At 44.3% G+C, this 23,558-nt stretch overlaps 2 protein-coding genes across 6 annotated transcripts in view; one reads left to right on the top strand and one right to left on the bottom strand.

Annotated features, from left to right (window-relative positions):
* brf1b (BRF1 general transcription factor IIIB subunit b) overlaps nucleotides 1–23,558 on the bottom strand; it is a 460,829-nt gene that overhangs the window by 204,074 nt on the left and 233,197 nt on the right. The gene's annotated exons all lie outside the window — the stretch shown is intronic.
* LOC140205120 (BTB/POZ domain-containing protein 6-like) lies at nucleotides 18,156–23,167 on the top strand. 3 transcript variants are annotated; one of them, XM_072272353.1, is made up of 5 exons: nucleotides 18,156–18,237; nucleotides 19,421–19,691; nucleotides 19,798–19,888; nucleotides 20,185–20,303; nucleotides 21,736–23,167. In XM_072272353.1, the coding sequence occupies exons 2-5, from the start codon at nucleotides 19,510–19,512 to the stop codon at nucleotides 22,766–22,768; spliced, it is 1,425 nt and encodes a 474-aa protein (XP_072128454.1). In that variant the 5' UTR covers nucleotides 18,156–18,237; nucleotides 19,421–19,509; the 3' UTR covers nucleotides 22,769–23,167. The 3 variants fall into 3 exon arrangements, with proteins under 3 accessions (XP_072128454.1, XP_072128444.1, XP_072128435.1); XM_072272343.1 differs by lacking the exon at nucleotides 18,156–18,237 and adding an exon at nucleotides 18,255–18,377; XM_072272334.1 differs by lacking the exon at nucleotides 18,156–18,237 and adding an exon at nucleotides 18,553–19,315.

The following is a 23,558-nucleotide window of genomic DNA, read 5'->3' as shown; positions in this document are numbered from 1 at the left end:
GACCCCAGAGAACATCGAGGAACTAGAGAGGGAGTACACAGGTTGGAGAACCTTGAAAGCCTTCTTTGATTCCCCGGTTCACTGGTGGGAAGCCACCAAGGAGAACATTAAGAGGTTCTTCATCCGCAAGGGTATTCAGAAGGCAAGGCAGGAGCAGAGGGAACTGCGTAAACTCCAGACAGAGTTGCAGCAACTTCTCCTTCTGCAGTCGAAGGGGGTGGATGTCAGGGAGGAACTGCGAGAGGTGAAGGGCCGGCAAGCCCAGCACCTCGCCGCGGAATCCTCCAAGATCATCTTCCGATCAAGGGTCCAAACCGTGGAGCAGGACGAGACGTGCTCACGCTTCTTCTTCCAAAAGGTGCACAGGGGGAGCTCTGTGATCCACAACCTTAAGGAAGAGGACGGCTCAGTCGCGTCCTCGCAGACCGACATACTGAGGATCTGCAAGTCCTTCTATGCCGGTCTGTACGAGGAAAAGGCCACAGAATCCACAGCCTCCCGCAACTTCCTGTCGTCTATCACGCAGGTCTTAGACGACGGCAAGCGGGAGAGTCTGGATCAGCCACTGACCCTGGACGAGCTGACAGGCTCCATCCGTTCCTTTGGGTCGGGTAAGACTCCCGGAAGCGACGGCTTACCGGCTGAGTTGTACTCGGCTCTGTGGAACTGGATGGGCCCAGACCTGCTGGAAGTGTACAACGCTATGCTTCTGGCCGGCAGTATGTCTGAGTCCATGAGGAAGGGCATCATCACCCTCATCTACAAGCAGAAGGGGGAAAGGGAGGACATTAGGAATTGGAGACCCATCTCTCTCCTGAATGTGGACTACAAGATCCTGTCCAAGGCTATCGCCAACAGGGTCAAGTCTGCTCTGGGACAGGTGATCCACCCGGACCAAACCTGTGCTGTACCGGGCAGGAAGATCTCAGACAGCCTCGCGCTGCTGAGGGACACCATCGCCTACGTGCAGGACAGGGGGGTGGACGCCTGCCTGGTCAGCTTGGACCAGGAGAAAGCCTTCGACAGGATATCGCACACGTACATGGCGGACGTGCTCTCCAAAATGGGATTTGGGGAGGGAATCCGGAATTGGATCAGACTGCTCTACACAGACATCCGTAGTGCAGTCCAGGTCAACGGGTGGGAAACAGACAGCTTCCCCATCAGGTCTGGAGTCAGGCAGGGCTGCCCCCTCTCCCCTGTCTTGTTTGTCTGCTGCATTGAACCCTTTGTGGAAGCCATCAGGAGGGATGAGGGCATAAGAGGGGTGACGCTGCCAGGCAGTGGAGGGACCCAAGTGAAAACCTCCCCGTACATGGACGACGTCACCGTCTTCTGCTCTGATCCGAGGTCAGTTCGCAGGTTGATTGGCACCTGCGAACAGTTCGAGCTAGCGTCGGGGGCCAGGGTCAACCGCACAAAGAGCGAAGCCATGCTCTTTGGCAACTGGCCTGACCGATCCAGCGTCCCCTTCACCATCAGGTCTGACCACGTGAAGGTGTTGGGGATCTGGTTCGGAGGGGCTGAGGCGTGCAACAAGAACTGGCAGGAGCGGACTGCCAAGGTGAAACAGAAACTGGGACTGTGGGGAGGGCGCTCCCTGTCGATAACGGGCAAGAACCTGGTCATCAGGTGTGAGGTGCTCTCAGGGCTGCTGTACTTGGCGCAGGTCTGGCCCGTCCCCCGCTCCTACAGCTCGGAAATCACCCGAGCTGTCTTCAGATTCGTCTGGGGATCCAAGATGGAGCGGGTGAGACGGACCGCCATGCACAAGTCCCTGGACAACGGGGGCAAGAACGTCCCCAATGTCGCCCTCACCCTGATGGCCAGCTTCGTATGTGGCTGCATCAGGTTGTGTGTAGAGCCCAGGTATGTGGGCACCAAGTACCACTATGTGCCCAGGTTCTACTTGTCGCCCTGGCTACGAAGGATGGGTCTGGCCCCACTCCCGCGCAATGCCCCAGTCAGCTGGTCGTTGCCGGCATACCTATCCCACGTAGCAAAGTTCTTCCAGGAGAACGCCTTTGACCACAAGGCCATCAGGCAGTGGTCGGTACGAAGTGTCCTGCAGGCACTGCAGGAGAAGGACGTGATGGACACAGTGGGGTGGTTCCCTGAGCAGACTGTCCAGTTCATCTGGCAAAATGCCTCATCACCAGATCTCACCAACAGGCACCAAGACCTCGCCTGGCTGGCGGTGAGAGGGGCCCTCCCAGTCAGAGCCCTCCTGTACGCCCGGAACGTCGTCTCCGCACCCCACTGCCCACGGGAGGACTGCAGTGAGGAGGAGTCTGTGACCCACCTCTTTGCACACTGCCAGTTCGCAAAGAGGGTGTGGAGGAGGATGGACGGGCTAGTGTCACGTTTCATCCCCAGTAGCTGCGTGACAGAGGACTCTCTGATCTATGGGCTGTTCCCGGGGACGCACACGGAGACCAACATCCGGTGCTGCTGGCAGATCATCAACTCGGTGAAAGACGCTCTTTGGTCAGCCCGAAACTTGATCATCTACCAGCACATGGAGATGTCCGTGGGAGAATGCTGCCGACTGGCACACTCTCGGCTGCAGGAGTACGTGCTGAGGGACGCACTGAAACTTGGTGCAGCCACCGCAAGGGCCCGGTGGGGAAGGACCACAGTATAGGTTTTCTCCACCCGTGGGAGTGGGAGGGGTCGGTGGGCGAGGAGTATACCCCTCAACAATGAGAAGCTAAGCTGAACTACTGGAGTGCCACGTGGGTGGCTATAAACACGGATATTTTACTGAGTATAATGGAAACGTATGTAAAGGATGAAAAGTTATTGAATGGTTTATTGTATATATTTATTTTTGAATAAAGTATATTTTGAAATAAAAAAAAAAGCAGTCCAAAAATACTAGCATGAGCCCGAGACTAGGTCTCACCTCTGCATCAACCTCTGCTTCAGAAATAACTTACCCAAGTGCAGTGCCTCTACCATGGCCAATCCTAGCGGCTGAAGAATCTGGAACTCAGGTCTAAAGCTGCCCTCAAGCTCACTCTCAAGAAATTTTTAACTGAAGCCCCTCATGACTAACTCTTCCCATTATTCAATCAGAGGAAACAGTCTAACTGCATCCATAATAACCTTTTGAACAGCATGTTAAAAAAAGATTAGCTTTATTTGTCACATACAGTGGCATGCAAAAGTTTGGGCACCCCTGGTCAAAATTTCTGTTACTGTGAATAGCTAAGCGAGTAAAAGATGACCTGATTTCCAAAAGGCATAAAGTTAAAGATGACACATTTCTTTAATATTTTAGGCAAGATTACTTTTTTATTTCCATCTTTTACAGTTCCAAAATAACAAAAAAGGAAAAGGGCCCAAAGCAAAAGTTTGGGCACCCTGCATGGTCAGTACTTAGTAACACCCCCTTTGGCAAGTATCACAGCTTGTAAACGCTTTTTGTAGCCAGCTAAGAGTCTTTCAATTCTTGTTTGGGGGATTTTCGCCCATTCTTCCTTGCAAAAGGCTTCCAGTCTGTGAGATTCTTAGGCCGTCTTGCATGCACTGCTCTTTTGAGGTCGATCCACAGATTTTCAATGGTGTTTAGGTTGGGGACTGTGAAGGCCATGGCAAAACCTTCAGTTTGCATCTCTTGAGGTAATCCATTATGGATTTTGAGGTGTGTTTAGGATCATTATGCTGCTGTAGAAGCCACCCTCTTTTCATCTTCAGCTTTTTTTTTTACAGACGGTGTGATGTTTGCTTCCAGAATTTGCTGGTATTTAATTGAATTCATTCTTCTCTACCAGTGAAATGTTCCCCATGCCACTGGCTGCAACACAAGCCCAAAGCATGATCGATCCACCCCCGTGCTTAACAGTTGGAGAGGTATTCTTTTCATGAAATTCTGCACCCTTTTTTCTCCAAACATACCTTTGCTCATTGCAGCCAAAAATTTCTATTTTAACTTCATCAGTCCACAGGACTTGTTTCCAAAATGCATCAGGCTTGTTCAGATGTTCCTTTGCAAACTTCTGACGCTGAATTTTATGGTGAGGACACAGGAAAGGTTTTCTTCTGATGATTCTTCCATGAAGGTCATATTTGTGCAGGTGACACTGTACAGTAGAACAGTGCACCACCACTCCAGAGTCTGCTAAATCTTCCTGAAGGTCTTTTGAAGTCAAATGGGGGTTTTGATTTGCCTTTCTAGCAATCATACAAGCAGTTCTCTCGGAAAGTTTTCTTGGTCTTCCAGACCTCATCTTGACCTCCACCATTCCTGTTAACTGCCATTTCTTAATTACATTACGAACTGAGGAAACGCCTACTTGAACGCACTTTGCTATCTTCTTATAGCCTTCTCCTGCTTTGTGGGCATCAATTATTTTAATTTTCAGAGTGCTGGGCAGCTGCTTAGAGGAGCCCATGGCTGGTGATCGTTGGGGCAAGGTTTGAGGAGTCAGGGTATTTATTAAGCTTTGAAATTTGCATAACCTGGCCTTTCCTAACGATGGTTGTGAACAAGCCATAGCCCTAGCAAGCTAATTAAAGTCTGAGACCTTGGTAAAAGTTTCCTCAGAGCTCAAATCATATGGGGTACCCAAACTTTTGCTTGGTGCTCCTTTTGTTTTTTTCACTATAAAATTGTACAAAATAAAAATAATACACTAATTTTGCTTAAGATGTTGAAAAGAATGTTTCATCTTTAACTATGATTTTCGGAGATCAGTTCATCTTCTACTCACTTAACTATTCAAAATTTTGACCGGGGTGCCCAAACTTTTGCATGCCACTTTATATAATCAAAATATACAGTGAAATGCGTTATTCAAGTCAATGACCAACACTTGCAGGCTGCCCCCACCATTCTCGTACTGTTGGTCGTTGACACAAACAACACATCTCACCATATATTTCACTGTACATGTGACAATTAAAGTTAATTGTATCTTCAATATATATTGCTGCCGCAAAATAAAAAATTTCAGTACATACATCAGTAACAATGAACATGATTCTCATTCTGAGACTCAGGACAGAAGCAAGCACAAGGTTCCTAACAAGTAAGAGGTAAACTGTTCAGGTAAAAAGATTAGGTCATGAGGATAACAAAGCACAGGGAAAAAAACTGGATATTATGTCAATAACTATCACAGGGAAAAAGGAATAATTTACATGGATATAAGAGCTAGCAGTTGCTGGGCAGGATTTCACCTCTGATGGTAACAGTGTGATTCTGAGAAACTAGCAAGGGAGTTAATATGCATTTAAAACAAGTGCGTAATTAATAGACATTGAAAAGCTAACATTACTGCCTCCTCTCTCCTCTCGATGCATGTTCTCCACGATCAAGGTGAAACTAAATTCATTAACGCGTTGGAATAAGTCAAGAATCAAAAGCTCACAAAAGATCCTTGACATGAGTAGAATTTCAAGAAGCTGAAGTGCTAATGAGTCAATACGTGTCAATAGAATCTCTAATATACAAAAAAATACACCCTTTGTTTGATGGCAGAGTCACACAGATCAAACTGGGCTCAGATTCCGTGTTCAGTGAGGGAAGAAATGAATATTGAAAAGCCTAGAGAGAGTGGACGTAAACAGCATGTTTCCAATAGTGGGAGAATCTAGGACTAGAGGGTCTCAGAATAGAAGGACATCCCTTTGGAGCAAAGATGAGGAGGAATTTCTGCTGCCGCTAAGTTAACAAATTTCATGACATATGCCGGTAATATTAAACCTGATTCTGATTCTGAGTTGCAGGTTGTGAATCTGTGGTATTCATTGCCATGGCCAAGACACTGGGTATATTTAAAGTGGAGGTTCATAGGTTCTTGCTTAGTAAGGGCATTAAAGGTTATGCGGAGAATGCAGGGAAATGGGGATGAGAGGGAAAATAAATCAGTTATGAATGAATAGCAGAACAGACTTGATGGGTTGAATGGGCTAATTCTGCTCCTCTGTCTTGTGGTCTTACAGTCTTTCAAACTTCCAAGTGTACGCACATGTTAGTCCAAGGGTAACATGAAAAACTGAAGAATTCCCAGCCTCTTCCCCCACTGAGGGAGAAGTACTAGTGAGTTCACATGAGGGAAGAACGGCCAGATAAAATACACACCACAGTGCCTGGGATCAATGTAGCTGGACATAGTGGAGAGAAATGTCAGAGATCAGTCTGAATATACATGATACCTCTTTGAGAGGTTGTTAACTGGATTGCCAAGATGTCTCATCGCCAAACCCTATTCTGCTGATTACAGATAACTCACAGGATGCTACAATATAGGTGGACATTAGGCTGATCAAATGTTAAAGGTGACCATGGTAGGAGCCCTTCTGATGCAGTGGTTGACATTTACTACTGGCCGAACTCAAACAACATAATCTGTTGGCTTGTAGTATTGCTAACTGTGGAAACTTGCCATGGAATAGAAGGCTACTGCAATCATCAGTCACTACATTTAAAATAAACTTTAGAGTGCCTGTAGTGAAGATAGAATAAAAATAAAGGCATTTATATTTCTTCTTTTTAATTAATTATGACCATATTTCTAAATAAAAGAGCATAGTGGAGACCCTCATGCCTTTGAAAGAAAAAGGGCAGCACATAACATAGTACTTAGCACAATGCTTTACAGCGCCAATGATAACTGATCAGGGTTTAATTCCCACTGCAGTCAGTAAGGCGTTGGTCTCCCCATGATCAACTGGGCTTTCCCTGGGTGTTCCAGTTTCCTCTCACATTACAAAAATGTACAGTTTAGGGTTAGAGAGTTGTGGGCATGCTATCTTGGGACCAGAAGTGTGGCAACACTTGCAAGCTGCCCCCCCCCCCCCAGGACATCCTCAAACTATGTTGGTTGTTGACACAAAAGACACATTTCACTGTATGCTTCAATGGCTCAATGTATATATAACATATAAAGCTAATTTCTTTAATCACTTATTTTCCTAATTTTTTTTTGACCACATTACTTGAGAAAATAGCACAGTGGAGATCCTTATGCCTTTTAACCTGAATGCATCTGTTCCTCTAATGTAGTTTAGGAGGCTCAAAAATAGAATTATTGTACTAATAATGGGGCTAATTAAAGAACAGTAGGCTGCTATTTATCTTAAGAGCATTCACAATTCCCAGTACTTATCTCCATAATAATACCCCTTTAGTTTCACTGGGTTCATGGTATCTGTATGGTGGAAAATTTACCCCACCCTGCTGTCCATATCCAGTTATTGTCTCAGGGCTACAGTGAGATTGGCCAGGGTCTCAGCAGGAAAATTTGGGGAAATAATAATGACAATCATCAATATAAACACAGATATTCTGCAGATGCTGGAATTCCAGAGCATCACACACAAAATGCTGGAGGAACTCAGCAGGTCAGGCAGCAGCTAAGGAGAGGAATAAAGAGTCAATGTCCCTGGCCAAGATCCTTCATCAAGGACCATCCTCAGCATCCAGACTACCCAAAAGCCATCAGATGAAGACAGGTTCAGCAGCAGTTAACAGGCTCCACACATTCACTAACTTGGATTTAAACTATCATGATCAAGGCACTGCAAGGCCAAAGTCAGTATAGTTTCCTTAAGGGGAAATCTTCCCTGACAAATCTTTTGGAATTCTTCAAGGAAATAACAGACAGTATAGACGAAGAATCAGTAGATGCTGTTTACTTGGGAGTTTCGGAAGGATTTGACATGACGTTGTATATGAGGCTGCTAAAAATAGTAAGAGCCCTTGGTACTACAGGAAAGATACTAGCATGGACAGAAGATAGGCCTTTTGTTGGCCGCTGGTGACCGTGAATTTATGGCAACACCACAGTAAACAGCAGATATGTGGAAGAAAGAAAATTAGAGAGGGACAGAATTTACGGTATATGAGGGATGGGTCACCCAGGTGTAAGGGTTGGAAATACTACATTTGGTATCTCAGCTATAGATTGTGAAGAATTGGGGCCCAAACATCAATCCCTTCAGTACTCCACTCCCCAAAGCTGCCAATCTGACCATAACTTGTTCTATTAATATTTATCAAGGAGTCATAGAGCACTGTAGCACAGAAATAGGCCTTTTGGTCCATTTACACCATGCCAAACTATTATTCTGCTTAGTCCCATTGACCTGTACCTGAACTATAGTTCTTCATATCCCTTTTCTTAAATTACATGAATATATTAGCCCAACTACATTTTCCAGTGGTCTGATATCTACTCTTGCCTTTCTTTTATTCTTTATACATCTGAAAAAAATTAGGTATCCTCTTTGATATTATTGGCTAGCTTACTTTCATATTTCATCTTTTCACTCCTTATGGCTTTTTTAGTTGCCTTCTTTCGGTTTTTAAAAGCTTCTCAAATCCAATAACTTCCCACTAATTTTTGCTTTATTATATGCCCTCTCTTTTGCTTTTATGTTGGTTTTGACTACCATTGTCAGCCACGTGTGCATCATCCTGCCTTAAGAATTCTTCTTCTTTGGGATGTACCTATCCTGCAGCTTCTAAATTGCCCCCAGAAGCTCCAGCCATTGCTATTCTGCCATCATCCTTGCTAGTGTCCCCTTCCACTCAACTTTGGTCAGCTCCTCTCTCATTCCTCTGCAATTTCCTTTAATCCACTGTAATACTGATACATTTCACTTTAGTTGCTCCCTTTCAAATTGCAGGGTGAATTCTATCATATTATAATCACTGCCTCCGAAGGGTTCCTTTACCTTAATTAAGTCTGGTTCATTACATAACACCCAATGCAGAATTGCCTTTTCCCTAGTAGTTTCAACCAGAAGCTGCCCTAAAAAACTAACTTTTTTTGGCGTGTGCGTGCGTGTGTGATGTTGGCTGGACGATGTCTTTTTCATGCCTTTACAAGGTGCAGAGAGAGAGACTGTGTGGCACGCCACTCCTCACACAGACATTTCGCAGTATTTTTCCCTTTATTTTACGAGGTCGAGTTGCGATCACGACACTCAGCCCGGCACGGATGGAAAGCGTACTCGGGAGCGGACCCGGCTGGGTTTGAACCCAGGAACCTCCGTTCCAGAGTCCGACACTGATGTCATTGTGCCACCAGCCGGCCCCTAAAAAACTAACTTGAAGGCATTTTACAAATTCACTCTCTTGTGATTCAAATCAACACCGATCTGACTTTCCCAATCTACCTGCACATTCAAATCCCCCATTGTCCTTTTGACATGCATTTTCTATTTTTCGTTGTAATTTGTAGCTCACATCCTGGCTACTGTTCAGAGGCCTTTATATAACTCCCAAAAGAGTCTTTTACCCTTACTATTCCTTAATTTTACTCACAGCAATTCTACGTCTTCCGATTCCTATGTCACCTCTTTCTCAGAACTTGATTTTATTTTTTACTAACAGTGCCACACCACCCCCTCAGCCTGCCTGCCTGCCTGTTCTTTCAATACAATGTATATCCTTGGATGTTCAGCTCCCAACTATAATCTTCTTTCAGCCATGACTCAGTGACGCCCATGTCATATCCGCCAATCTCTAACTGTACCAAAATCATCTATTTCATTCTGTGTACTGCATGCACTGAAGTATAACACCTTCAGTCCTGTATTTGCCACCCATTTCAATTTTGTCCCCCTGCTACACTGCAACTCATCCTACTGACTGCAATGTTGCCCTATCATCTGCCTGTTCCGTCCTGACAGTCTCACTATACACTGCCTCCATTCCCCCTTCCTTAGCCCCATCAGTCAGCTTCCCATCCCTCTGCCAAATTAGTTTAAACCCTCCCCATAGAGTACCTAGTACTCTACTGGATACATCCACAAAGAACACCAATGAGTTAAGTATGATTTTGGTTTCATACTGTAAATGCATGATAACTCTCAATCATATTATTGCTGCCAAGAGGTTTCCTCTTTTGTAGATTTCACGCTTTCCCAAACGCCTACGTCAGGGTAATAGGTGTTAAGTCCACTCCCACTGTATCTTTGTCTCTTTTATATAGTGTGGTCACACTTGGCACCTTCTATAGAAACCATTCCAGAAGCCAGAGAATTTTGGAATGAATGCCTCCTTAAGAGTCATGGGGCCCTTAGCACAGAAAAAGGTCCTCTGGTCCACTAGTCTGTACCAAACAGTTAGTCTGTCTAGTCCCCTCAACCCCCACCTGGACCACAGCCCTTCACACTCTTCCCATCCATGTACTTATCCAAACTTGATTTAAATGTTACTACCAAACCCACATCCACCACTTCACTGACAGCTCTTTCCATACCCGCACTACCCTTCGAATGAAGAAGGTCCCCCTTGATAAAGAATTTTAACTAATTTTATCTTCATGGCCACCTCTTTCGAACCTCTGGGATGTGAATAGATCCTTGGAAATTATTGGTTCAAAAGTTCATTATTATCAAAGTACATGTGCAGTATGCAACTCTCAGATTTGTCTTCTCCAGACAGCCACAAAAACAAAGAAAACTATAGAAGTCTTTCAAAGAAAAACATCACCCCCCACACAAAAAACAAATCTCGCAAACAGCAACATGATCATCAACCCCCCCCACCCCATGTAAAAAAACCATCAAATTATGCCAAACGGCAACAAGAACATCAAACCCCAAATCCCCAACACCATCCCTCACACAAGAAAACTAACAAATCAGGTTATCAGGCACATCATTTTCCATTATTATTTCTTCACTAATACTACTTTCTTTTATTTCCTCATTTGCTTGAGAATCTTGATTCCCTATTATTTCTGAGATCTAACAACATGCTGAAAAGATTTCATGGTCTCTACTTAAATGCAAGTCTTTCCTCCTTTTTTTGCTTTCACACTTTAGTTATAACTTAACAAGCGATTCAAATGGTTGGCTAGTTTATGTTTATTTAAAACCAACAGCAGGATCACTGATGACCAAAGTTCTCCTTCACAGACCCAGTGGTACTGAAGCTACAGTACGTGTAAGCATTTCAAACATTAGGGTTTGCATCTTCATAGGGCTGTTTTCTAGGGTCAATGGTGAGTTTCTTCCCCTCTTGGGAGACACAGCTATAAAGAAGACAAAACAGCATCTATATTTCACCAGTAACTTTTATGTGTGTTGCTTGAATTTCCAGCATCTGCAAAATTCCTGTTGTTTGTCTATATTTCAATAGGAGTTTGACGATATTTGGTTTGTTACCTAAAACACTCAAAAACTTCTACAGATGTACCGTGGAGAGCATGTACCGTGCATCACAGGCTGATGTGGGGGGGGGGGGGTCTATACTGCACAAGATTGAAAGAAGCTACAGAAAGTTGTAAAATTAGTCAGCTCCACCTTGGTTCTAAACTCCATAGTATCAAAGACATTATCAAGGAGTGATGCCTCTATTACTAAGGACCCCCGTCACCCAGGACATTCTCTCTTCTCACTGTTAGCATCGGGAAGTAGGTACCGAAGCCTGAAGGCGCAAACTCAACGATTCAGGAACAGCTTCTTTCCACTGCCATCCCATTTCTAAATGGACATTAGACCCATGAACACTACCTCACTTTTTCTTCATTATTTCTGTTTTTGTACTACTGTTTTTAATTTAGCTATTTAATATACATATATATTTACTGCATTTCATTTCTTTATTGTTTTCTATATTTATCGTAGAAAAATGTGAAGTTAACAAATTTCATGACATAGGCTGGTGACAGTAAACCTGATTCTGATGAGGTAACCCTTGAGATTGATGTGAGAATTGCACGCTCTTCCACCAAAAGGACACGATGACCTCAGTACAGCAGCCTGCAAAATCAAAGACCACACCCACCCTGAACATTCTCTCTTCTACCCTTCCCCAACATGGTACAGCAGTGTAGTGGTTGGTGTAATGCTTTAAGTATCAGCGATCACCGATCGCGGGTCAATTCCTGCCGCTGTCTTTAAGGAGTTTGTACACTGTCCTCGTGACCACGTTGGTTTCCTCCAGGTACTCCAGTTTCCTCGCACATTTCAAAGACGTATGGGTTAGGGTTAGTGAGCTGTGGGCATGCTATGTTGCCGCCAGAAGCATGGTGACACTTGTGGCCTGTTCCCAGCACATCCTTGGACTGTGTTGGCCGTTGATGCATCTCACTGTATGTTTCCACAATACCAGAAGACATAGGAGCAGAATCAGGCCACTCGGCCCATCAAGTTTGCCTTGCCATTCACGTTTTGAAGTACACATGACAAATAAGGCTAATAAGACCATAAGACATAGGAGCAGCATTAGGCCATTCGGCAATTCAGCTGCCACTCCATCATGGCTGATTTAATTTGCCTCTCAATCCCATTCTCCTGCCTTCTCCCCATAACCTTGGCACCCTTACTAATCAAGCACCTATAAACTTTCACTTTTAATATAGTTAATGACTTGGCCTCCACAACCGTCTGTGGTAATGAATTCTAGATTCACTATCCTCTGGCTAAAGAAATTCCTCCTCATCTCTGTTCTAAAGGGACATCCTTCTATTCTGAGTCTGTGCCCACTGGATCTAGACTCCCCACTATATGAAACATCCTCTCCAAATCCACTCTATCTGGGTCTTTCAATGGTCAATAGGTTTCACTGAAATCCTCCTTCATTCTTCTGGCATGGCCTGCTGAGTTCCTCCAACATTTTGCGTGTGTTGCTTCATTCTTCTAAACTGCAGTGAGTACAGACCCAGAGCCATCAAACACACTTTGCACTTCTGATTTTTGATTTTTTTCCAGTTTAAAGAATAGTCTATGTATTTATCCTTTTACCAAATTGCATGACCCCACACTGTATTCCATCTCCCACATCTTTGCCCATTCTTCTAATCTATCTAAGTCCTTCTGTAGACTCCCTGCTTTCTCAACAATACCAGCCCTTTAAGTTTGTATCATCCACAAACTTAGCCACAAAGCCATCAATTCCATCATTCAAATTATAACATGAAAAGAATCAGTCCCAACACCAATCCCTGTGGAACATCATGAGTCACCAGCTGCCAACCAGAAAAGGCCCCCTTTATACACACTCTTTGTCTCCTACCAGTCAGCTAATCTACTATCCATGACATTATCTTTCCTATAATACCATGAGTTCTCATCTTGTTTAGCAGCCTTCTGAAAATCCAATTAAACAACATGCACTGACTCTCATTTGTCTGTTATTTCCTCAAAGGATTCCAGCAGATTTGTCAGGCAAGATTTCTCTTTGGAACCACGCTGACTTTGGCCTATTTTATCATGTGACTCCAAGTACATCCTTATTAATGGGCTCCAACACCTTCTCAATCACTAAAGTCAGGCTCATTGGCCTGTAATTTCCTTTCTTTTGCCTCCCTCCGTTCTTAAATAACGGAGTGACATTTGCTGTTTTCCTCTGGAACCATTCCAGAATCTAGTGATTCTTGAAAGACCTAATGACTAATGGCTCCACAACCTCTTCAGCTACCTCTTTCAGAGCCCTGTGGTGTAATCCATCTGGTCCACATGATTTATCTACCTTCAGACCTTTCAGCTTTCTAAGCATCTTCCCCTTAGTAACAGCAGCTACACTCACTCCTGCTCCTTGACATTCTTGACTATCTGGCACATTGCTGGTGTCTTCCACAGTGAGGACTGATACAAAATACTTCTTATGTTCATCTGCCATTTCTTTGTTCCCCATTACCACCTCTACAGCATCATTTTCCAGCAGTTCAATATCCACTCTCACCTTTCTTTTACTCTTTAGGTGTCTGAAAACACTTATGGTATCCTCCTTCATATTATTGGCTAGCTTACCTTCATATTTAATCTTTTCTCTCCCTAAGGATTTAATTATTTTATTTAAATTAAATGTCTGAAAGCATGTAGCCCCAGGCTCAAAGACAGCTTCTACCCAGCTATTATAAGACTATTGAATAGTCTCCTAGTACAAGGTTGACTCTTGACCTCACAATCTACCTTGTTATGACCTTGCACCTTGACTGCCTGCACTGTACTTTCTCTGTAACTGTAACAGTTTATTCTGCACTCCCTTGTATGACCTCAATGATCTGTATAAACAGTATGCGAGAAGATTTCCTCTGTATCTCAGTATGTGACAACAATAAACCAATTTACCAATTTACATAATGTCTCAGACAGGATGAGCAAGTAGGTGTTCAGAGAGGGAGTGTTTAATCTGCTGTTTACAGTAGGCTTTTGCATGCCTGAAATGTGAACTAATGATTCTTAAGAACTAAATGTTCCTTCTCCACCTTAAGTGGTCATGAGCTAGGAATTCCCAGAAGTCAGTCAGGAAATTAATTTATCAAGAAGGTTTTTAGCACATCCTTGAATCTTTCACTATCTCAGAGGACCTGTCCTAGACCCTTCATATAAATGTAATTGCAAGGAAACAGTGCCTCTACTTCCTTAGGAGTCTGTGGAGATTTGGCATGTCACCAAAAACCTTAACAAACTTCTATAGATGGTGGTGGAAAGCGCATTGACTGGCTGCACTGAACAGAAAATCCAACAAAAGGTAGTGGATTTGGCCCAATACATCATGGGTAAAACCCTCTCAACCATTGAGAACATATATATAAAATGTTGTCGTAGAAAAACAGCTTTTATCATCAAAGATCCTAAACACCCAGGCCACGAGCTTCATTTGGTCCTGCCATCAGGTAGAAGGTACAAGAACTTCAGGATTCGCACCACCTGATTCAAGAACAGTTACTACCCCTCAACCATCAGGGTCTTGAACGAAAGAAGGTAATTACACTCATTCTATTTCTGATGTTCCCACAACCAAGGATCTCACTATAAGGACTCTTTATCTTGTTATTTCAGGTTCTCATTATTTATTACTAATTATTTATATTTGCATTTGCACAGCTTGTTGTTCATAGATCCTGTTTCCAGTTATTGTTCTTTTGATTCTCAGGAAAAAGAGTCGCAGGGTTGTATGTAGTGACATGTATGTACTCTGACAATAAATTTTACTTTGAACTTTGAGTTTGTCCACCCAAGGAGAGCTTGAAAAATAAGTGTGTGTTTCTGGAACCTGCTGTTAAATATGACAATAACATGCCTGAAGCAAAAAAAACACAGGAGGAACTCAGTGGGTTATGATGTTAGTTATCTTACTTCTTTCTGGCCATCCAGAGTTTTATTTTATTTAGAGATAAAGCACAGAAACAAACCCTTCTTGCCCAACACAATCCCCCTTACTGCCCTTGCCCTTCATGGTGGCCGGGATCTACTGGTTTGGGAGTCGCAAATGGAATGCAATATTATGACAATATCAGCTAGAACTTTGACTGCTGTTCTTGTGATAGAAGGGAAGCCCATTGATGAAAGAGCTGCAGATCAACTCCTCCAGTGATGTCTAAGGTAAGAATGACAGAGGGCAGGGATGTTCTTAGGAGCCTTGGCATAGCAGCATAGCAGTTAGCATAACTCTATTAGAGCACTAGATTCTGATTCGGACTCTTCCTATTAACACATGGGTTTCCTTCGGGTGCTCCAGTTTCCTCCCACATTTCAATGACACATGGGTTAGGGTTAGTAAGTTGAGGGCATTCTATATTAGCAACATTTGCTAGCTGCCCCCAGCATTTCCTTGGTTGTGTTGGACATTGCATTTCACTGTACATGTGACAAATAAAGCAAATCTCTTTAATCTTCTCCTTCCATTAAATGTCCACTGCCATTCATCACCAGATGTGATAGAACTGTGGAGATTCGATCTGACCCACTGCACGAGATCACGATCCCCAGCATGTTATTTTTGCTATTGAGCATGTACACCATCTAGCAGCTTCACTAGCATTGTACCTCGTCCTTTCTTACGCAGCCCTCATGCTTCTATCATGTCTTTCTGCACTCCTTAAGGTGCTCTAAGTCCCTGGATCTGCATGTCCAGGAGTTGGAGGCCCAATGCCTGCAAGTTTAGGCCAAGGCAACCCTGCGCCCCCCGCCCCCAAGATCCTGGGGTCAGAGACTGTGCAAGTCTGCAGTTCTCAGTACTGTTAGCTGTGAGTCCTGGTGTTGATACTGAAGGACGAAGCCCTTCGATATTAGACCAAAGTTGGCGAGTCTGGAAATTAAGGTTCAATGGTCAATGCCACTGCGCCAGTGGGTCTGGTAGTTGGAGGTTCGATCTCTACGTGTCTGAGAGTTCAGGGCCAAGGACTCTGGAGCCAGCCTGTCTGTGCGTGGGAAGGAAGGTGTGAAAGGAGCTTGTTTTGCTGTTGTTGTTTTGTTGCCGTTTGTGTTGTTCTGCTGAACATTATGGGCATGCTATGTTGCTGCCAGAATATGTGGCAACACTTGCAGACAGCCCCAGCACAGGTTTAGGTTGTGTTGGTTATTAACATAAATGACGCATTTCACTGTATGCTTTGATGCACGTGTGATGGAGAGCACTCGGAAAATGTACTCCTTACACACATGCACGTATACACACCCAAACATTGCCTTGTCATTCTGCTATAGATTGTATTTAAGATAGATACTTCTGTTTATTGTGTAATATGATTGTAACTACATTGTGGGGTGCATCATATTCTAATTCATGTTGGTAATTAAAGATGGTATGTCCTAGTGCTGAATAAATAGGGATCATCACTCTTGGTAGGAACCATAGAACCATAGACCACTGCAGCACAGAAAACAGGCCATTCGGCCCTTCTAGTCTGCGCCGAAACTTTATTCCGCTAGTCCCATTGACCTGCACCCAGTCCATAACTCTCCAGACCTCTCCCATCCATGTATCTATCCATTTTATTCTTAAAACTTAAGAGTGAGCAAGAGATGAGGGCTGCCAGGAGTTCACACTGGGTAAAAATAGTAAGGAGCTATTATTGTGTTTTCTAGTAGATATCTTTTTGTAAATGTTGGCAGCTTTCTTTTTACCTAAAATTTGTAAGTTTGATTTTTGAGGCACCTAGTAAACACTTTTGCACTAAAATGCCAAGCAACTCCACACATTTTTTTTCTTTGGTCATACTGCTCATATCCAACAACATGTGATAAATACATCTAAACCTAAATTCTTTGACAACAGTGGTAGGATGAGGATGTGACAGGCCATGAGGTTACATACTGATGTGATGGACTTCTCTGTGGGTCCCCAGGGCTCAGTTTTGAGCTGCCACATCATACCAGAGCCCATCCCATTTCCCACACTTGCAGTGACACACACATCAGAAGACGGCCATCATGTGAAGATGGGACTTGTCTCCACAAGGACGGTGCAATCAGAGGCAGATGCACCAACTACAGGTAGACCAGGGAGGTTTATTCCTCATGTATATCTCATCACCAGCAAACCCAGTCAGTCACAGAGCACTATAGCACAGAAACAGGCCCTTCAGCCCATCTAGTCAATGTCAAACTGCTTTTTGCCTAGTCCCACCCACCAGCACCCAGACCATAGCCCTCTATACCCCTCCCACCTATGTACTTATCCAAATTTCTCTTCAACATTGAAATTGAATCCTCATCTACCACTTCCGCAGGCAGCTCATTCGCACCACCCTCGGAGTGAAAATCTCCCCCTCTTGATCCCCTTAAACATTTCACCTTTCAACCTTAACCCATGACTTCTAGTTCTAGTTCACTCAATCTCAGTGGGAAAACACACGAGAAAATCTGCAGATGCTGGAGATTTTCGTCATAAGCATCTGTGGAAAAGAGAAAAAAAATCCTCAAGAAGGGTCTCAGCCCAAAACATCGACTGCTTACTATTTTCCATGGATGCTGCCTGGCCTGCTGAGTTCCTCCAGCATTTTGTGTCTGTTGCTCTCAGTGGAAAAAGCCTGCTTACATTTAACCTATCTATATCCCTCATAATTGTGTATATCTCTATCAAATCTCCCTCGTTCTCTTTACGCTCCAGTCCTCCAGCGCACTGTCAGAACCATCCCAAGTATATTCTGTGCTTCTGGTGTCACCATCATTGGGTCGTTTTGTGGTGCTGCTTGACATAAATCCTTATCAAGCTGCCCAGTGTTTGATCAACAAAGCTGAAACACTATGTAATATAACAGATTGCCCCTTAAATCGCACGTCCGCCAAAGGCACGGATGTTTATTCGGTATCTCGGGGTCCCTCTGCCGTTGCAGGCAGGAATCGTTCGGGAAAATAACACACACTGTAAGCCCAACCCCCCACCACCTCCTCTTGTGTCATTTCCAATTCCTGAATCGCTTGGTTTTGAAGAGGGGTGGGAGGATCGAGCTTGATCATGGTTTCCTGCTCCTGGGAGCTTCGCGGGACCCAAAGTTTGGCCGTCTGTTCTCGCCTTGCCGAGCTCAGTTAAAGGCAGCCCAGGTACGGAAGCGGCCGGAGAAATAGCTTAGGTCGGCGGATCGACAAATAAATGGCGTTCTGATTCACGGAGTCAGCGCAACAGTGGCCTCTGAGAACGGCGGAGCGGGTTCTGTACACCGCAATCCGTCCCTCCTCTTGCTGTTAGTAATTCGCTTTTTTTTGCTTTAAAAAAGGTTGAATTTATTATTAACCAGGCGAAATGCAGGTTAAATCCTTGGGGGCGGTCGGATTTGTTTTTTTTTGTTTTCTCTCTACTTTGTTTAAAAACTGATTAATCGACCGAACTTGTGAGGTTTCGATTGCTAAACCAACTTTTTTTTAAAAATTCTGTTTTAACCAGACTGAATTAACACAACCGGTGGAATTAATCTATAAATATTGATGTATCGGATCACTCTGTAATTGTGTGCGCGCGTGCGCGAGTGCATGTGGGTGGGTTGATTGGATTGACATGCAAATGTCTCTCTGGTCCGTCCCCTTCTTTGCTTGTATTTTAATATCTCGCTCAATCTGAGCTGGTTCAGATTTCATTACCGCCCCCTCGTTTCTCTCTGCCTTTCCTCCTCCTCGATTATTGGAGCTTGGTGTTTGGGTTAGGTTGGGTCGGCATCACGTGAACACCTGCTGTTAGTAAAAGGGGGAAGCCAGCAAAATCGGATAGTTTGTAGACTGCAGCAAGCATCGGGATTAAACAAAATACCTTCTGTTTGTTTGCCGTTCGCTGAGAGTTGGACCCAGCAAAGCAAGAACCTACTTAGTCTAAGATGTAGATGCCTTCAACTTCTGCCCCAAGAAGTGACCAAAATCTTACAAAGACAAATCTGACGATTTTTAAAAACGAAACGTTTTATAAACGTACGCAGCAGTAGTAGCTCGCCTGGATATTTACTGGGCTGTATTTTTTTCTTTGGGATTAAAATCGGAGGACGCGAAGGACGGATTTTTTTTAAAGAAATCGTTATATCTGCTCCGAGAGAGTGAAATAAACTTTTAACTGCAAATCTGGCTCGCATCCACTGGTGGAAAATTAAACTAAAGCAGTCCAGGATCTTTATGTTGTTGGTGAAATATATTCAGGGTTAGTAAATAAACAAAGTTTCCCTCCCCATTTATTATATATTTTTTGCGGGTATGAATTAAGGGAGACGGTCTGGTTTAACGACTCATTTCTCCCTTTCTGTAGAAACGCTGAAGAAGTCCAAGAGTGTGAGAAAAGATAGCGGCAGGCTGCCAGCTTGCTATGAGATTGTAACTATTTCTCTGAGCAAGAAGATGGCTGCGGAACTGTACCCGTCGAAACACAGTAACAGCCAGAACAGCGAGCACAGCGGCAACAGCGCGGTGAACGCTTCCAAGAGGAGCCTACTGCTTCGACAGGGTCAACAGAAGCCACTGAACAACAATCACATCCACAACACCAACTGGCAGTCCTTTTACCCTACCCTGCGGGAAAGGTGAGCGCCTCTTCCACCAGCAATCACCCCGCCCTCCCTGCTAAATCGAACCATCCGCTAAAGTTTTTTTGTTTTTACAACCTGTTTTGCACTTTACTCGCCACAGGAATGCCATGATGTACAACAACGAACTGATGGCTGATGTGCATTTCATCGTGGGGCCGCCGGGAGCATCACAGAGAGTGCCAGCTCACAAGGTGTGTGTGCGTGCGTAAACACGGGCTCCCGCTCAAATAAAAACACTTCTGCTCATTTAGCAACGTTAATAAAAGACATTAAGAGGAGAGTAAAAGGGGGCGTGGATTCAATTTTTTTACTCTCACAATAACTGACTTTGGTTGAAACCGGCAGCGCCTCTTGGAAACTACATTCACAGTCATTTTAAATTAGGGAGTTCTGTTCTATGCATGTAAAGTTCTGTATTGGGAAGGGCTAATAATCCGTGTGCCGCCCTGTGATCTTTTGTTTTCAACTTGTGCTGTTTGTCTTCCAGTACATCTTGGCGGTGGGCAGTTCGGTCTTCTACGCTATGTTTTATGGAGAACTAGCTGAGAATCAATCTGACATTCAAATTCCGGACGTGGAGCCCGCGGCTTTCCTTATTCTGCTAAAGTAAGGAGATTTGCGTAGGTTGACTGTGTGTGTGTGTGTGTGTGGTGGGGGGGGGGAGAGAAAGAGAGGTGTAACGCCGCGGGCGGAATATTTACACTCCATTTTGAGGCAGTAATCAATCTTTTAGACAAACTTCCTGGTGAACAGTCAACAAGGAGAACGGTAGAGTGTAGGAACAAGCCCTTCGGCCCACCATGTGTATGCTGATCTTGGTGCCAAATGAAACTAATCCCATCTTCATTATTTTTGTACTTTTTGTAATTTAGTCACTTTGCACTGTATTGCTGCTGCAAAACAACAAATTTCATGGCATTTAGAGATAATACCTTGATTCTGATCCTCGTCTGCCTGCACATGATCCATATCCATCCATTCTTTGCCTGAAGAGGAGATAGAGCAGGATGCTGTGTGTATTATGTCGAATGAGGAAAGGTTGAGCTTTTCTCTTTGTAACCAAGGAGGATGAGAAGGAGACTTGATAGATGTGTAAGATGATAAGAGGCATAGATGGAGTAGACAGCCAGAGATTTTTTCCTCCAGGCCAGAAATAGTTAATACATTTTACTTTTTTTTTTACAGAGAGAGTGGTGAGTGCATGGAATGTGCTGCCAGAGGTGGTGGTAGAAGCAGATACATTAGAGACATTTAAGAGACTCTTAGATAGGCTCAGATGAATGAAAATGGGAGGGAAGGGCAAGACTGATCTTAAGAGTAGTTTAAAAGGTTGGTACGACATTGTACATGTTCATAAATTTGTCTAAAAGCCTCTCAGACATCATTATTATATCTGCTTTCACCACCATCCCTATACATCCACCACTCTGGTGAAAAATAAATAAATAGATAGAATGTTGGGTCTGGTAAACTTCACTCACAATCATCTTGAAGTTGTACCCTTTAGTCTCTGAAATTCCCACCCTGGAAAGAAAGATTCTGACTCTGCCTCTCATAACTTTTATAAACTTCCATCAAGTGAGCTTAAGAATTTTTTGTGTATGTGGGGTCTCTGCAGGTGGGACAAGAATATTTAACGATGGATGGCACAGTAGTGTAGTGGTTAGCACAATGCTGTCAGGTTTCAATTCCCATCACTGTCCATGTGGAGTTTGTACGTTCTCCCTCTAACTACGTGGGTTTCCCCTGGGCGCCCGTTTCCTCCACATTCCAGAGACATTCGGTTCGGGTTAGTAAGTAATGCTACGATGGAAGCATAGCGACATATTCTGACTGCCTCCAACACATCCTCTGTCTGTGTTGGTCATTAATGCAGGCGATGTTTCACTGTGTGTTTCAATGTGAATGTGACAAATAAAGCTAATCTTTACATTTTGAAATCTTTAAGATGATTTGTAATGTGGAGGTTTATTAGCTTTAACATGTGAAAGAAGTTTTGTTGATAATTGTTACACTTTGTATCTGGTCCTGTCCACAGGTATTTGTATAGTGATGAGATTGACTTGGAGGCAGATACGGTGCTGGCTACCCTGTACGCTGCCAAGAAGTACATCGTCCCTTACCTAGCAAAGGCCTGCGTCAACTTCCTGGAGACTAGCCTGGAGGCCAAGAACGCCTGTGTCCTGTTGTCGCAGAGCAGGCTGTTTGAGGAACCCGAGTTGACCCAGCGATGCTGGGAAGTGATAGACGCCCAGGCGGAGCTGGCCCTGAGGTCAGAGGGCTTCTGCGAGATTGACCTGCAAACGCTAGAGATCATCCTGTCCCGAGAGACACTGAATGCTAAGGAGGTGGTGGTGTTTGAAGCCATCGTCAATTGGGCCGAGGCAGAGTGCAAGAGGCAGGGCTTGCCGCCAAGCGCCCGGAACAAGAGGAGTGTGCTGGGAAAAGCCCTCTACATCGTACGCATCCCCACAATGTCGCTGGAGGAGTTCGCCAATGGGGCCGCGCAGTGCGATCTGCTCACCCTGGAGCAGACACACGACATCTTCCTGTGGTACACGGCCGTCAACAAGCCCCAGCTGGAGTTCTCCACCGCACAGAGGAAGGGGCTGGCCCCCCAGCGCTGTCACCGGTTCCAGTCCTCCGCCTACCGCAGCAACCAGTGGCGGTACCGGGGCCGCTGCGACAGTATTCAGTTTGCAGTGGACAAGCGTGTCTTCATCGCCGGCCTGGGTCTATACGGCTCGAGCTGTGGCAAGGCGGAGTATAGCGTCAAGATCGAGCTGAAGCGACAGGGGGTGGTCCTGGCTCAGAACTTCACCAAATTTATTTCAGACGGTTCCAGCATCACGTTTTCAGTGTGGTTCGAGCACCCTGTGCAGGTGGAGCAGGACACCTTCTATACTGCCAGTGCCATCCTGGATGGCAATGAGCTGAGCTACTTCGGGCAGGAGGGGATGACGGAGGTGCAGTGCGGCAAAGTGACGTTTCAGTTCCAGTGTTCGTCTGACAGCACGAACGGCACAGGCGTACAAGGCGGCCAAATTCCCGAACTCATTTTCTATGCCTGAGTCAGGGCGTCTTGCCGTGGAAATCACAAAATGAGAGGACATTCTGCCTTCAACTGCTGCTAACCAAGGGAGTATAGCAAGAATTTGACCTCTTGCTGCTTCTACTGACATTATCAGACTGTATTCAGTGGTCCTCTGGGATCAACTGTCAACTCAAACTATCTTAAATTGAAGGAATGTTTGATTGTAAATTAATTTTATTTATTTATAATGGCTAGAGAGTATTATTGGACACACTGAAGCTGCAAGGGCCAGTTGTTCAGTGTTGCACTCATTTTTGTGCTGTCTTTTGTACAGAAGTGCTGTTTAAAATGGTGAATGACTGATGAATGACATTTCAATACCTGTGTACTTACAGCTGATGAACTTGTACAGTATAAAGATTTTTACATGATTATTCATTAGCCTGAAGTTGTCCTTTATTGCTGCTTAGGATGGTAGGAGCAACTGGGTGCTAAATATGGCAAATCAATTGCTGCTTATTCACCCATATTTTCTAAAGGGGCTTTTTTTCTTCTCCCTTGAATAGACTCATTGTAATAAGACAGAGGAACAGAATTAGGCCACTTGGTCCATCAAATCTGTTCCACTATTCCATCATGGTGGATTTATTTAACCTCTCAACCCTATTCTTCTACCTTCTGTCTACCCTTTGATGTCCTTACTAATCAAAAACCTATCAACCTCTGCTTTAAATGTACCAATCACTTGACCTCCAGAGCCATCTGTGGCAATGAATTCCACAGATTCACCACCCTCTGGCTAAAAAAAATTTCTGTTCTAAAGGGAC

The sequence above is a fragment of the Mobula birostris genome, chromosome 1, assembly GCF_030028105.1.
Source record: "Mobula birostris isolate sMobBir1 chromosome 1, sMobBir1.hap1, whole genome shotgun sequence".
Lineage (NCBI taxonomy): Eukaryota > Metazoa > Chordata > Chondrichthyes > Myliobatiformes > Myliobatidae > Mobula > Mobula birostris.
The sequence above is the reverse complement of the archived record's forward strand: the minus strand, read 5'-3'. Positions and strand labels throughout refer to the sequence as shown.